The sequence below is a fragment of the Cavia porcellus genome, unplaced genomic scaffold, assembly GCF_034190915.1.
Source record: "Cavia porcellus strain 051 isolate PalLab524CR breed Dunkin Hartley unplaced genomic scaffold, mCavPor4.1 scaffold_12, whole genome shotgun sequence".
In the NCBI taxonomy this organism is placed as follows: Eukaryota; Metazoa; Chordata; class Mammalia; order Rodentia; family Caviidae; genus Cavia; species Cavia porcellus.
The window spans coordinates 33,624,488-33,641,277 of record NW_026947495.1 but is presented as its reverse complement, the minus strand read 5'-3'; the positions used below and the strand labels follow the sequence as shown (position 1 = coordinate 33,641,277).

General features: G+C 34.7%; 1 protein-coding gene across 2 annotated transcripts in view; it reads right to left on the bottom strand.

Moving 5' to 3' along the window:
- Positions 1–16,790, bottom strand: part of Arhgap15 (Rho GTPase activating protein 15) — a 591,921-nt gene that overhangs the window by 208,237 nt on the left and 366,894 nt on the right. For both annotated transcript variants that reach the window (XM_003478711.3, XM_063259030.1), the window contains exon 10: positions 16,498–16,596. In XM_003478711.3, coding sequence (XP_003478759.1) covers positions 16,498–16,596 — 99 coding nt within the window. The remainder of the gene's footprint in view (positions 1–16,497; positions 16,597–16,790) is intronic.

Here is a 16,790-nt window from a genome sequence, read left to right as displayed (position 1 = left end):
GCATTCCAATACCAATTGTTCCCTTATTTAAACTCATCTAGCACTAATGTAATACAAACCAGATTTTCTGCTTCTGGGTGATTATTTTCATGTAGGTCTACATTGAAAGTCTTATTGAAATATGTGTGTATATACATGTATATACAAATATTTATACATTTAGCATGTATTATTTCTTTCTGATACATTGTAATGGAAAAAAGATATAAACTATTATGGTTTATATACGGTGACGGTCATTAATGTAATATTTATGGAGTGTCTACTCTATATGTGATTTTCTAAATGGTGAAGAACTAAATTACAAATACATTTCATGTTTTCCTTTGTATGACATTTAGATAAAGAATATTTTAATCTTTCTACTGACACCAAAGGTCATCAAGTTTTGAGTTTGAAAATGCATAATTGGTCACTGTAGTTGACTCCTAAAGTAGGAGGTAGAAATGGAAGATTATTAACGTGAAATCTTGGATATTATGTTATCAGCCCTCCAAATATTTTTGGAGTGGACTAATCTACTAGATCTTCTTCTGGAACAGACTTTAAAGGGAAAGTACATTTAACAAAAAGATAATTGGTATAGTATATAAATAGGAAAAAAATAGAAGATAATAGGTCAAAGATCATGAGAAACAGAAGAAAAAGCTGGTGTACCATATTTCTTTTAAGCTGATCCAAAGGATTAATTGCTGTTATCCAGATGCTGCCTGGCTTACTAATTTCACATATACCAGGAGACAGATAAAAGAAGTGTCCTTATAGTTCTTACAGGTTTGGAACAAAAGAGGCAAATTTTCAGGTTGCCTATATGCAATTAATTTTTGAACATGATTTATTTCTATAATCATACTTTCTGATCATAGAGAGCTTTTAATACATCATGTATGTTTTTTCCAGGACAACTTGCACAATGATTTTCCTTCAGGTCAGTGTAACGTTAAGCAGAAGTTCTTACATCCATATAGGTTTTTGTTCTCCAGCTGAAAATGCTGTCAAAAGGTGCAGAATTCCCACCTTGGGCTCATGAGATCTCTGACACCCAGGACTTTCTCTTCTCTGGGTGGGCACTGCAGGTAACACAGTCCTTGCAGCTTCTCCCACGGTGCCACTCTTGCCCTGTGACTGAATGGCAAGCTGTGTACCGATCACTGGATCAATCCAGCATCTCTCATCTCTCCAGTGGCCTTAAATATCTCACAGTTACCGCTTGCCTCAGGGGGAGACATAGAACCTTAAATATTAGCAGACTCATGAAGATGTTGATTTCCAACCCATTTTCAAGTTTTAAAATACATGTTAATAAAGGCTATTATACACAGAAACAGGCATTTCTATTAATTTACTGGCCAGAATATCAAAGGAAAAACTTGACCTTCTTTCACTCAAGAGCAAAGTACTCTACAAGAAAAATGCCCCGAGAGGAGGAGGAGGAGGAGTGGGGGAGAAGGAGGACGAGAAGGTCAAAGGGAATAAGCCTGGGAACAGAGCATGCTTCCAGGAGCATCATTACGACTCCCTTTCCCTTTGCTTTATCACGCAAACAAAACAACAAAGCTCTCTGCTCTGGTGCTTGAAAATACTGTAACTAAACCACTTATTGCTGAATTATTGATAACTGTTAAAGCAGCTGTTCTCAAGGTAATGCTCAGAAGGGTGATAAGGGTATCGGAACAGGAAGCTGGAGAATAAACATATTTCTTGGGCGAGTTTGCAGAAGGAGGATATCAAAGGTTAGAGAGCTGGAGATTCAAAAGCATGACATGGAGTAACGTAACCATCTAGGAAAGAAAAAGAAGAAAGAAGACAACTCTTTCGTTTTTGTTCTGGTACCATATTTTGACTCTATTAAACATTTCAGACAAGCTTTCAGTTTTCTCCTCCTGGTTTCAGGGTTTCACACTCCTTCCAACTTCAACCCTGTTACCTGATAAGATTAAGTATAATTTTTTGAGAGCTAGCAGCACAATGCCTGCCTGATGAGCTCAAGGTCCTGTGTTCGAGTCTTAGTAAAGTATAATTTTTTTGCTTAAATTTTTTCATTAGTGCATATTTACACTGCATAATAATTACATTCATCACGGGAAGCTGGTATATTTGCATAATATATATTAATTCATTTTATTTCCCTTCCCCTCATTACTTCTGCCTCTATCCCTTGAATTTCCTTTCATTTGTAAAACATCTTTCTTCCTATTTCCCATTATCTAATTATTATTTTGCTCTTTGAAATTTTCTTATGAGTCACGTGATCATAGTTCAGCTTGTGTGTCTAATTTATTTCACTTAATGTTATGCTCTCAAGGTTCACCACTTTCCTACGTAGGTCTCAAATTTATACTTTTTTATAGCACAGTAGTACTCCATAGTGTGTAAGTGCCCCAAGTGCTTAATTCATCTGTTGGTACATACTCAGGCTTATCCTAAGATTTAATTATTTTGAGTTTTGTTGATATAAACATAATTATGCACGTTTCACTGTAATATAGTGTTTTCAATTCATTCAAGAAGATTCCTAAAAGGGAAACAGCGGGATCGCATGAAATTTCTATTATTAGTTTGTTCAGGAATCACAATACTGATTTCTATAGTGGTTGCACTGGTTTAAATTTCCAACAATAGCATACAAAGGTCCTTTCCTTCCCTGCTGCCTTACCAACATTTGTTATTTTTTGGTTTCTTGACGATGGCCATTCTTCATGAAGTAAGATGGATTCTCACTGTTGTTTTAGTTTCTGTTTCTGTAATGGTTCATGACGCTGAACGTTTTTTCATGTATATTATTGGTCATGTGTACTTCTGAGACTTGTCTGTTCATTTCATTTGCACTTTTGAAAAATTTGATGTTTTATTTTAGAGGTTTAATATTTTCAAATTCTTTGTAATTCTAGATAATAGTCTTGTGTCTGAAGAGTAACTGACAGTTTTCCCATTGCATGGGTTGTCCCCACTCTGTTTATTTCCTTTGCTGTGAAGAAGTTTTTTATTTAATATAATCTCATTTGCTGATTTTTGATGTTATTTCCTGTGCCTTTGGGGCTTAATTTAGAAAGAAGGTATATTTTTTTTTCAAAATATAGAACTTAATGTTTATTATTTGAAGATGTTCAGCAGGTGAAAGGTATTCCGCCTGCCCGTTGTTTCAGGACAAAACAGGAACTGATTAAGGAGTTTGAGTATAAAGATCCATTTTTTCTAATATGTCACATGAGTTAAAAATTCTAGACAACCAGAAATTTCAAACCCTTTCGAAAGTGAAGATGTTACTCATAATCTGGCATTTCTCTGCAGTTTTCTACAATTTTACTTGAACAGGAACAATATGCTTTATTTTTTAATTTAGAAGTTATTTTGCTAGTGGAAATGTAAATTAATTTAAAAACAGAATTTAAATAATAATTCTAATCATTTTTCTTCTGTAAAACACATTGCTGATTTTCTCATAATGTTTAAATTTGATCTTGTTTTTAAGTATTTGAAGTCACCATATTGGAGTCTGTAAAATAGAGGATTTTAGGCCATATTGTACTTTGTACTATTGTACTGAGATTCTGTTTCAGAGGCCCTGCTTATCGGTTTTGAACCCGGTACTCTATTTCTGTTGACTTCTAGGAAATCTACAGTCTGTGGAACTAATTTCAGTCAGGAACACTTAGTTTCTAATATAATATAGCTTCTATCTTAATAACTTTCTCTAATATCTATCATTTCTACTAATTTACCTAGTAAGAAAAGCTTTTTTCTCTACTCTCATCCATTAACAGCTTGTGGAAACAGTCTTTATGGTGGGAAAAAAATTTGAATGGAAAACATGGACATACATATATGAGACCAAGGATTAAAAGATGAACATTATACGTGAGAAAACATTACAAGACGGCTTCGCTCAATGAGTTTTTCCAAGTCAGTGTTCCAAGTCAGTCTTGGATTATGTGTGAAAAGTAAGAACTTTATACTCTAACAGGTGCTGGCAGGAAACTCCCAGTAAAGCTTATGGAAGTTATGCCTGTAAAGTCTTGGCATCTGAGAAAATTCTCCCATAAGAATGCATTATGCATTAGACTTTGCTCACTAGAAAAACAATGTGAGACTGTGACTGCTTAACAATGTTCCCAGTCATTATTTTGTTAACACTCTCCTTCAGTGATGACATCTTTGTTGGCCTGCGTTACACATGAAAAGATACATCAGCCTTCATCTCAACACCGTGAACCTGCACTCTCCTTTTGAAAGGCAATAGAGATACTGGTCTACCAGCTGTCTGTCCTATTCAAATCACAAACTTCAAAGTATTTTCCTAATGGACTCTATGGATATTTACCTTCCACATTCCAAAGCCTGACTCTTCCTACAAAACATATAAGGTACTTACAATATTTTGCAAGAGATGGTATACTGCCTGCAATGTTTCGAATAGTAATTAATGTATTCTTCATTGTCACATATGTTGGAAGACTCTAGCATTATGTCTGGCACATAGTGGGAATAAAATATATGTCATCTCTGACTTCCTCACATAAATTACCCCATGTACAACCACATCTTTAAAGCCTAATTTTGTAATTCTTTGATAGATTTGCCAACCTTAAAGTTAACAGATAAGACCACTTTGTTTACACAAGCTGAATTTTGCAAACTATTAATTCTACAGATTACAGTATTCTTGTACTGAAGCCAGGTTATTGGGCACAACTGAAAGAAAACCTATTACCTTATATCATAATTTACTATAAGACATTTGATTTAAATTCAGGGGTTAATTTGAATTTAAAACATTTATCATGTTAAGGACTGAGAAAAACATTTAGATCACTGTGAATGCTAGAAAAAGTTCACTGAAAATGATAGGTAATCTATTTATGCCCAACTCTATGTGTCCAGATATAAGTTTGACAAACATTACCTATTACCAACTTACATTTTATTGAATAAATAATTGCATGCATATTTGTATTTTTAAAAATGCTTTTCTTATATCCACAAATATAGCTTTAGTAAAAAAATTCCTTAATTAAGGTAATAAAGCTACTTTCTAGAACACACCACACGCTGAAAAGTTCATATGTGCATATACACGCACACCAACATCAATCCAGGCATTGTGCCAGGGCCTAGTCTCAGTGAGGAAGGTTTTGCTTTAGGCCAGTTTCAGACTGCTCACCACCCCACTGCACTGTCCACTCCTCACCACATGGTTGTTTGCTGTATTCTTCACTTCCCCTCCTACAGTGAGGGAACATTTCTTTGGACTGTTTTATTGCCAATACATTTGTACTTTGTATGATGAAATGAAGCAAGACACTGGTTTCATTAGAAGGAGAGGTAAACAGAGCATTAATTAAATTTGCTGATGATACTAAATTGGGAGGAACTGTGGACATCTGTGAGGACAAAAGAATCATACAAATGGACTTAAGGAGTTTAGAAATATGAGCAGGAAATAATAAAATGAGATTCAGCCCTTAAATAATGCAAGCTAATACATTTGGGAAAAGATAATCAGAAACATGGCCATTCGGTGGATGGTAGATGCTGGAACGTAGCGATAGTGAAAGCGACCTAGGGGGTGATAATAGGGGAAATTATACACAAACTTACCGTGATGTGACACTATACCTTGAGGTTTATATATTAAAAACATACTTTTGTCGAAACAGAAAGATGATGGTACTATTTTCGCAACACTAAAATGTCTCAAAAAACATCAAATATTGCTTTAGCCAAATTAAGGTTTGTGGAGAGACTGGTATCTTCTTACTAAGGATGAGAAATTATGTTACATCTGAAACCTGTATTGCATATTAGAGTATTGTTAGTTCTGTCTTACCCTAGTAAAGACTATTACTCATATGTGGTATCACATAAATAGAGACACATATCATGCTAAACTGCAAAAGAGATGAACAAACAAAAACAATAAAAACACTACTTTCCCTTTTAAGGTGGTTTCCCTTCCTTCTGGATAATATAATCACGGATTTTATTTAAGGAGATATTTAGTCAGTATGTCTTTTAGCACATCAGTGAATCTTCAGTTCACAGGATTTAGTTCTCTAAGGATGGGTGCATATATGGATGATGAATAATCATTTTGAATAATATCTATCTTTTCATCTGTTTAATCACCCATTATAATTTGAGACCCTACGTTTGCCAAGCACAACTTGCTAACCATTATAAAGATGGAAGTGAAGCGGATACAATCCTTAGACTCAAGGGCCCACGTTCTAGAAAAAAAAATAAAATTAGCCACCACTGTCTCAGGCAATATGGGCCACGTTAGGGAAAGCAAGGTGCCACTGGAGCCCTCTGAAGCGAGGGTAGCATGGTATTTGGAAGTCCACGGAGGGGAGTTTGTGGAATGAGTCAGAGAAATTTCCTTTGGCAACTACGTAGTCTAGAAGAGGGATTCCAAGGAAAGGACATAGTGCATGGGAGAATTAAATTCCTTTGGAAACTGTCATGGTCTTCCCAGAGCATACATAGCAAGCAGCTTACGAAAATATGAAGCTGGGAGTTGATAGAGATCACAAATTCATCCTTTTAAACAGATAATCAGTGTGGAGCTTTGTTTATCCTGAAGAGGAAAAAGAACCATTGGAGGATTCTAAGAAGGAATAACATAATATTCTTTATACTTAAGAGAGATTATTTTGGTAGAATTGAAGAGAGTGGCCTGGGTAGAAGTGAGAACAAATGCAGCGTCCTCTTTAGGAGGTTTGTTTCAAAAGGTAAAGTCAATCCCCAATCAAGGATTGAAAAATGAAGGGAAGAATAGATTGTGGTGCCATTGATTGAGTTAAGGAAAAAAAAAAAAGAGAGAGAGAGAGAGAAGGAAAGTAGTAGAAAATGATGGCTTCGGTTAGAAAAAGTAGAATTTGAGTTAGCCAAGGAAGTTGCAGAAGAGTTCCTAGACCCTGGGTCTGACTTGCACACAAAAATCAAACAGTTTGAGGAGTAATTCACATGCAGCAACTCTGCAGGCCATCAGTTACTAAAGGATCTCTGATGTTTTAGTTGCAAAAAGATCACCCAAAGAGAATGAATAGCATGAACTGCTAAGAATTGAATCCAGAGGAAATTCAGTTTCCTTATGCTGTCATATTCTAGGCCAAACACAGGACACCAATATCAGGCTATCTAACTTCACATATGTGGCCAATGTCCACTTTTCAAAACAAAAGGACATATTTTGTGTCAGCATTACAGTTTGATGTATGAGATATCCCCTTGCTCTGTAGGAGACTAAAGAGTTAGCCCAGACTCTGCAAAGTACAAAACATAACAAGAAAAGCATTATTTAAAAAAAAAAAAATAAAGATCCACTTTTAGTGACAAAGGTTTATTCAAAGTCTTCACAGAGCTTTTCACAGTTTCAGCAGCAACTTTCTTCCTCTATGAAGGAAATTTGGAGAAAACAAAATCAATAACCCACATCAGAATTTAGGATATTGATATTCTGTCTTCATTAGCTTCAAATTGATAAGTCTGTGTATCGATCATGTATTTTCTCTTTCAAATTCTTTAACTGACTTTGTCAACTCAAAAAAATGTCATCAAAATGAACATATCCTGGTAGGAATATGGAAAACAATCACTGAATTAGGAAGATGAGATATTCACAGAAAGTAAACTAATAAAAATGCCACACTATTCCAACTCCAAATAGAAGAAAAAATGAGGGACTCAACTTTTTTTGCATGGTTATGAGAACAGAGCCTATGCATGACCATTCTCAGGCATGTCAATTATAAGTCATAGCTACCATTCAATTACTTGATTAAAAACAGCAGTCTATTGGTGTTGAAACGATGCCTAATGGAATATGATTTCCTCTGGTGAAAATGAGTAGACAATTGATATTTTAGTAGTTGCTGGATGGTTAACTTTAATGAAATATCCAAAAATTGATGAAAATAAAATCTCTAAGGAATTCTAACTTCAATTGTATAGCATAGCTTAGTATCGATGGAAAGAATGGTATGTCACTGAACAACAAAATCTACACTCACCACGAGCTGACTTGTTGAAATGTTAAAAAATAGGTTTAGAAGCCACATAGTCATCTGCATATCATGCAGTTTCCCTCATCCAACAATAGTTGGTCATTGATCTTTTTATAGTTTCAGCCATGTGCAGGGGTAGCAATAGCACACTACTTTCTGAGGAAGGTTTTAGCAATGTTGAAAATATTTTATCAATTTATTTGTGACTTGTTGGGAACCTATCATATCAGGCACTGTGTGAGAGGTTGGATTATGTGTGAAAAAGCACACAGTATATTACAGGTAATGTTTAAAATATTTTTTTCTCTGCAAGTTATGCTGTTATTCTAAACTTCAGCATTCTTCTGCTTAAAAAGTATGTTTTTACATCTTGGGTCTATGGTCTTCTATAACCTCAAGAATATTTCCAGCATTATCATTTCAGAGCTATTTTGGTTTTGCAGTTTTTCTTCTCAAACTGCTTTGCCATTGAATTTTTCTGTTTGCTTTTTTTTTTTCTCTTAGCTGAAAATAGGAAGTGGTTGAAAAGTATAAAATTAGGCAAAAATAGATAAAACTAAAAAAGGCTATTTTTAACTCAAAAAAAAGCATTTCTAATCCCATAGCCTCTTATAAGATAATCTCCTGAAGAATTTAAAAGAATTTTCAAGACATGAATCTTTTAAGGAGACAAGGATATTACCATAAGATATCTTGAATGGGAAAGTATGTTATGTTCAATTACAGACACCAATGTAACTTCCTCATCTAAAGCCTAAAATTTTTGTAGAATCTGTATAGTTTAATAATTAATGTTTAAATTGAACATATTTATTTGTGTGAAAATTCCTGAAAAAAGACTATTTTCTATAAACTTTTAAAAGAACGTTATTCATTAGGGAATGGAAAAAGAGTAATATTTTAGTGTCATTTACAGATTTCTGAATAAATTTAAGACTTTTTTAAAAAAAGTATTTAAGCTCTAATGAAGTGCCTAATCCAATGTATAGATTCTTGAATAAATAACAAATTATTTCACAAGAAGAGTGACAACATTGTGGAAGTTTTGGTAATTTGTTAATTTTTAATGAATTGGACCACATTATATGACAATTAAAAATAACTTCTATTGAAGAACTGCAAGTTTACTTTTGAATCTTAGGGTCACAGATATCTGAAAACTTCTGACTGTCTTATTATTATACTTTTTGCTTCTGCTTTTTGAAAACCTGAATGCTTTCCAAATGTATCTAATTGTTTTTCAAATTTTGTAAACATATTTTTCCAGGATAAAACATCCTGCCAACTTTGAGTCAAGATTATTTGTATGACTGAACTATTAACTTCTGAATATAGGGCCTTTTAATAGAAAAACCGTCAGACCTAGAACTCCCATCATGTAATGACACCACCACAGGGTACTTTACAGAACTGCATTTTGATATGTTGAGGTGCTGCTTAATTGAAATCCTCTATAAGAAGTGAACTGCTTAGGGCCTTAATTTTGGCTCTATTTCTTCCCAAATGACCCCAAAGGAAAAGTATGTTAAGAACCTAAACTTTAGAATGGGGTGGAGTTTAGAAATTAGACTTGCACTTTATCTGGGAAGAGACATTATTTATTCTTATGCCTTCCGGATTCTGAAGTATGGGAATATCTGCTGACTAGCCTGACCAGAACCACATTCTGTGTTTGTGAGATAGCCTTTCTGGTTACTGAACTGCACATTTGGTCCTATGCTAACTTTTGGTGTGTTTAAACTCACTGATAATGAGACTGTCATGTATTATTAAATGTAGATAAACTCCATTAAATGTCATTAATAAATACAGTGAATTAATTAGTAACAGTTTCTGTACAAAGAACTGGTGAACATTTAATGTATGCTATTTACTGCAAAATTTAACATTCAAGCATTTTCTTTAGCAAAAAATAAATTTCTGTAGAACAGAGTAGCAAGTATCAGGTAACTACGGCAGAGACCAAAGAAGGCAACTGGCTCAGGAGCCGGCTTGTCCTACTGAGGACCTCACAGTGCGCCCTTTCATCCGCCTTTGTTTTCTTAATTGCAAAACTCAGCTTTTTTCCTCTCCCCACCTTGTCATCTCTGATTTTTTTTTTTGGTTGTCTTTTCCTGGTTTCTCTTTTATACTCTTGCTGGCTCTTTCCTGTTTACTCTGTTTTGATTTTGTCTTTCCCTCTAGCCCTGACTGTGGCTTTCTTACAGACACAGAGGCCCCAGCATGACTACCCCTAAAGAGCCAGTTCCAACTTGGACCCTGCACAACACCACTGCTGTCAGGAAGGTGACAGTCTTTGTGGCTGTACTAAAACAAAATAAAACAAAAATATCAACGCCATAAACTGATTTTAACTTTAACTCAGGAAAAAAAAGCCTAACTTAATTCATAGCAAACACTCACAGAGTTTCTTGGAGGATCATCTCTACGCAATGCACGGGGATGCCTAGCTTTTGGCCCAAAATGCAAGCATTAGAAAAGAAGCATAGATCCCTGTCCTCAGAAACATTTTTGTCCAATTCACAGATATTCTCTGGGGGAAAAGAAAAAGTGCTTATCGTGTATTCTTGCTTTGTTTTTTTTTTTGAGCATGTAATTTTTTATCAGTTTGTTTTGTTTTCACTCGTTGCTTATAAAACTAGCAAGCAGAAGTCTCCCTGGGACAAGATAGAATCATAAAAGTTTTCAGGAATCTCATCAGCAACTAAACAGTACAAATTACACATTCTTCATGGAAGTATCAGCCTTTAGTGCGTGCCTGGATCCAACTATAATAGATTATTCCAAAGTGGGAAAGAATGAACAGTATAAAATTAGCAGAGCTGGGAGCAGAACTTGTCTTGTGAAGGCAATATGATCTGCACTTCAGGGACCTGGATCTAAGGGGTGGGAAATGGCAACACAAGGTTTTATTTTTGCAAGAAAGTACTTGATACGATCCCAAGTGGCACAGCAGTCCATGAACAGAGTATTGAGACAACTATATTAACAACTGTAAGCTTCATATGTCTCAACAAAATAGCTGTACTCTAAACATGCCTCTTATTATATGGTAAATACGCATACATACGTGTCTTACCTAGTATACAAATGCAAATTATGCATAGAAAAATATATATATATATATTGTTATGATGTTTTATAAATTAGGTGAATATGCTTCTAAGTAGGGGTCTAAAGAAGATTCTTTCTTATGATACTACCAAACACACACAAATAAATACACAATTGAATACATTTTTAATGTCATTATCTTGTTAATGTGACATTCTCTCAAACTTCATGTAATACCAAAGAATTTACCAAAAAAGAAACAGTTAAGGTATAATAATAATTTTAGCAAGGCTTTTTCCAAGTTTCTATAATCTACCCAAAGATAACTAATTGTTCAAAGTAAACATTCCACTCAGACCACAAAAGGAATCCATTACACAAACATATAATTCACAGTCATTTTTAGTGGGTTGTAAACAGTTTGGAATGAGTATAAAATGGGACAAAAATCAAAGTGAGCATTTTGAAATGAAAAAGTGTTTGCTACAAAAGGTCAGTCCCTTTGCTTGGCAAACTATGTAGAAAAGCCTGGGAAAATGCTGATCACACAAGCAATGAGGGAATTTTAAAGCCAGCAGCCTCCTTGTTTCTTTAAACAGACATCGGAACCTATAACTGGATCCTGTCAAACAAACGACAGCAAAAAAATATAACAGCTGCTATGAAGTCAAGTTGAGAGATAAAGTTTTTGAGGCTAAGGACCTTCTCAGAAGTGGACTAAAGGTCCTTCCTAAATCTTTAAGCAAGGTTATGGATCCCAGGGTGGCTTTTAGGCACTCAGTCAAATATGTAACTTTGTATATCATTCCTGTCATAGCATTTTTGTGTTTTGGAAAAAACACAGAAAGGACAAAGTTCTTGGTGATTATCATCTGCTGAGGCATTCTGAAAAGTATTTGTACCTGGTATCATCAAATTTGGTAGACATAATATTTTTTTCTTAAAATGATGGCAAAGAGCATATAACACAAAATTTACTATCAACTATCTTTAAGTATATATTCACTTTGGTGTGCAACAGATCATTAAGTACCAACTTAATCTGTTAAATAGTTTGGGTGTATGTTAAGCACAACTGAAAATCTTGAAAGAATAATGCTTTGTTAGACTTAGATTATATTCCAAATGATGAACAACCTAAATTTTGTTTGGAAAAAAAAAAAACCTATTCTCAAACAAGCAAATATATGTGAGATGTACAAAAGGGTGTTTAAGGCAGAAATATACTCATACGTTCAGTTAACTCTGTCATGTTATAAAAGAAGTCTTTTGCAAAGTACATGTTTGGTAGTGATGCATAGATGGTGGGGATACAGCTGAGTAGTAGAGTGCCAGCTTGGAATACTTGAGACTAGTTGAATTACTAGCATCAAAAGAATAAATAAATAAAAACTAAGGAGGAGAAAGAGGAAGAGGAAGAGGAGGAGGAAGGCGGTGGGAGGAAGAAGAAAAAGAAATAAAAGGTGAATCTAATATGATTTGAAAAAAACATTATTTAAAACATTTTTTAACTGTAATCCTGGAACACAGGAGACTGAGGCAGGATGCGGTTAGTTTGAGGCTAGTTCTGGATACATAGCAAGTACAAGGCCACCCTGATCAACCAACAAAAGGGTAGAAAGGACACTAGTTTTGCATCTGAAACATGTCTTTTTAGGTGCTGTATCTCTTACCATATTCTTTTTTGCTCTGCACTGCCACAATGTGTTAAGACAAGAACCTAGTAATAGGTTCTAGTAATAGTGTTACCGAGTAATAAGTAACACTAAACTTCTCCAGGGCTTATAAGGAGGTTAAAACCAGAAAATATGTGCTTAGTATCAGGGATTGATGTATCAATTTTTAAGCACACAAATTATCCTGTTTTATTTACTTATTTTGGTAGTTTCTACATTTTTCCTGAATGTAGTAAACACAATGTCTATTTCTTCATTTAACTGGCATTTATAGACTGTTTATAATGTGTCAAACATTATGTAAACTTCTTTCCAAATAGTGAACCTTCACAAAGGCTACTCAGTGATTTGGTTACATGCTTTGCACAAAAAGAATTATGACTTAAGGTCTTACTATCTACATTCTACTACTTTAGACTATATACTTTAATTCAGATGTGAGCCCCTTGTCTCTTAACCGGTTCAAAGGACCCCATTTTTAAGTAAGCAGTTTCTATACATACTTGACATCATCCTAAATTGCACAAAATATTCTACAAAATAATGAGAATTTCACTTCTCACTACTTATATTTACTTACAATATGTCACAGTGCCTCTCTCTAGATGCTTGCTCCTAAAATCCTCAAAAATGCGTCAAGTGACCTCATTTGATGAAGACTATGAATTCACATAGGCTGAATAATTCATTATTTTCATGGAAATTGTTTTCAGTGAAGAAACATAAGTTAAGATTTTTATTGGCTGATTATGATCTCTCCTATGCATGGTCTATGACTTTAAAGTCAATGCAGAGAGAAGGAACCTCAGGAAGAGCTCTAAAGAGTGACATATGTATTCCTTGAAACTTTGTTCTCTCAAGTTCCCGTACGTTTGCAACATAAGCAATGTCAGAAACCACCAGAATGGCTCTAATATAGTCATAATAGTTGATGAGGAAGAGAGTAGCCCAGTGGTTTAAAGGAATAAAGGAAATCACAGCCAGATAAGGAGACACATTAAACACGTTCTCCTCCAAATTGTTTTACATTTGGCTCACAAATAGATTTCCTTTTGGCATGTCTAAGAGATGCAAAATATAAAGTGTGACGAATGCCACCTTACCGGAGGTGAATAAAGATTACAGAAGAATGAGCGATTTGATTCTGTCAACAAATGACTACCTAAATGAATGAAGGGTGAGATATCTAGTTTTCTTACAGCACTCTATTTTAAATCAAACATAGGAGAGACATTTTAAAAATACAATAACAGATGATTGTTTTAGAAAGAGAAAATATTCTCAGGGAAAAAAAAAAGTAAAGGAAAGAAATTTTGTTTTGTTTTAATAATAGCCAATATGCTGCTGTATGTAGTGAGTCTGAAGGACAATTCCCTAATCTGTGTGAGTAAAACACTCAGTTTTCATTAAAAGTGCCTTTCCCATAACTGGTTCATAAGCATTTCCCATGACTCCACACTTGAGCATCTTGGCTGCAAGAGGATCTGGCCATTAGAAGGAGGCTCTCGATATGCTGAGTCCCAGCCGTGCCGAGAGACTTGGCACCTTTATATGCTACTTCCTAATACCAACCCCAGCATAAAATGTCATCAGAAGCTTGCATAAACATTGGACTTAGATTCACATAAATTATTTCTGTCCTGAGGTGCTGTATGCCAAAATTTAGTAAAACAACACTTTGAGTAAATAGAATTGGCGTATAAATGTAAGAATATTAATCCAACAAAATGATCATAGAAAAATATAAACAAAAGTACACATTTGTAAATCTTGCAATGATGTGAAACGTTTATTTTGTGCTTCTGAATTTTTATTGGACATTTCCATAGAGTTCCTTTAAGCTGACATTGCCAAAGTGCTTTGAATTATCAGTTGTTTTACAGAATTGTAGTCTTTGAGTTTCATTAAAATGCTTAGGAATTGTTTTAATAATCATATGTGTGATTAGTGCCTGTTTAGTGCTGGATCTACAAATTCATTTTAAGAGTAAACACTGGGACAATGAAATTTAATGTCAGAGATGATTGCTCCTGTCAGCAAAAACATTGTCTTATTTTATTAAAAATCATCAACAAAATTCCATATACAAAAGATCCAATTTCTATTTATAGACAGTTTCTGCTCTACAGTATTATGATATCTGTACACTGCAAGCCTGCATGTGAGAGTTTTTCATTTTGCCTAGGGTAAATTCATAAATCAAGAGGCATGGAGTTCCTCTTCACATGCAAACTTTGCGTGCAAACACATCCTACTACACAGAGCTTCCCCCAACATCCCAATTGCATTTTGGGTCTAATATAACAATATTCATACTGCCTGTACTGAGTATGTATAAGTGAATGAAGATTTCTGAGGAATGATGATAATTTAGCTATTGAAAGTAATAACACTGTAATATTCTCAGTGATCCATTTTTACTGTAAGTACATATTAAATAATATTTATTCCTAAAATGTGTGCTTTGAAATTAAATGAAATTGAAATACACAATAAAAACACATTTCTCACTAAATTCCAATTGACTTCATTCCTCACAGACATCTCACCTCATGTTTATTCTGCATTTGTTGTTTGCTACTATTTCTTAGTACCCTTGGCTCTTCTCTCTGACATGTTCATTTGCTTTCCCCAAAGCCACTGTCTTTATCCACATTCCCTACCCTGTCTTCCCTCTCTTGTTATTTTCTCGTTCCCGACTGATATGGGAATAATAGGATCCCAAGGCTGTCCTTACAGTATAATTAAAGTATGAATTTCCAGGAGTTAGAAATTGCAAAACATTTTTATTATGCCTCTATAATAAAGGCAGGTAACACTGAAAGAATTAAAATGGCTTTTCCTAGAAGATTACTTGGTGAAGATTTTTTTTCCCTTTGGTTCTATTGTTTTAAGAAACTAGGAGGTTGAAATGAGAATAGGTTCACCAGTTCTTTTTTTTCTTTTCCTGCAAACACCTCTATCTTTTGCATGATATATATCTCCCTCGATCCTGGGAATATGTTATAAACTTGTAACAGATGGTGATGGAGCTTCACATTTTTATACAATACATTTTTTAAGATTCTAAATCTACTATCTGTATCTTCCAGGAAAAATGACCTTGAATGAAGGAAGTCATAGTTCGAAGGCAAAACACCCCGTAGAAACACTAACATAGAAATGATGAGTAAACTGGGTTTGTTTTGTACTGTTCTGCATGATGAAATAATTTCATATGAAAAACAGAATGCTGAAAAGAGGAATCAAAGGTCATCCTATCAGCGGAGGTGTATCTGTTAATTGTTCCAGGAAAACGCATGAGCTGTACTCTGCACTGAGTAGAAACATGTGGAAGATGGGCATCACTTTCTGCAAGTAAAAATGTTATTTTCTTCACTTGGGTAATGTTGGGGGCTTACCAAAAATTGTTCTGGCACAATATCTACCAGCACGAATGTTAGGAGGGTTCTAACACTGTGAGTGCTGATATTTTATGAATGTTTTATCACTGGCTTGGAAACAAGAAGTTTGCAATTGAATCAACAGTATGTCAGACAGACAAAATATTAAAAAAAAAAAAGAATGTTAGTGAGAATTACTAATGTCCCTATTGTAAAAACACACTGAAGTTAATAAGAAACTTGATCCTCTTAACCGATTAATGAAAGTGAAGTTTTAATTGCACGGCTTCCCAGACAAAGAGTGGCACTGCTAACGTGAGCACTGGGTATTCAGAAGGTGCAGCGATCAGAGGAACTGCTGCATATTCAGTCACCCACCTCGCTTTTCGACAGCTTCGATGCATTGCTTTACAAACCGTGGAACTGTGGAATTTTCACGTTCACACACTGTGTGCAGATGAGAGCCAAAAATTTGATCTGCAAAAAAAACAAAGATGAGCTTCATTAAAACCCAAGCTTGCGTTGTTCTTTAATTTGATTCTGTTTCCATATCTACTGCATGCTGAAATCTTCATCTTGCATAGGAATTGATTTTTTTTTTTGCTTTAATTTCAAAGTGTCTATGACAGACATACAAAGATGGTAACTTCCTTCTTTACGGAACAGGACCC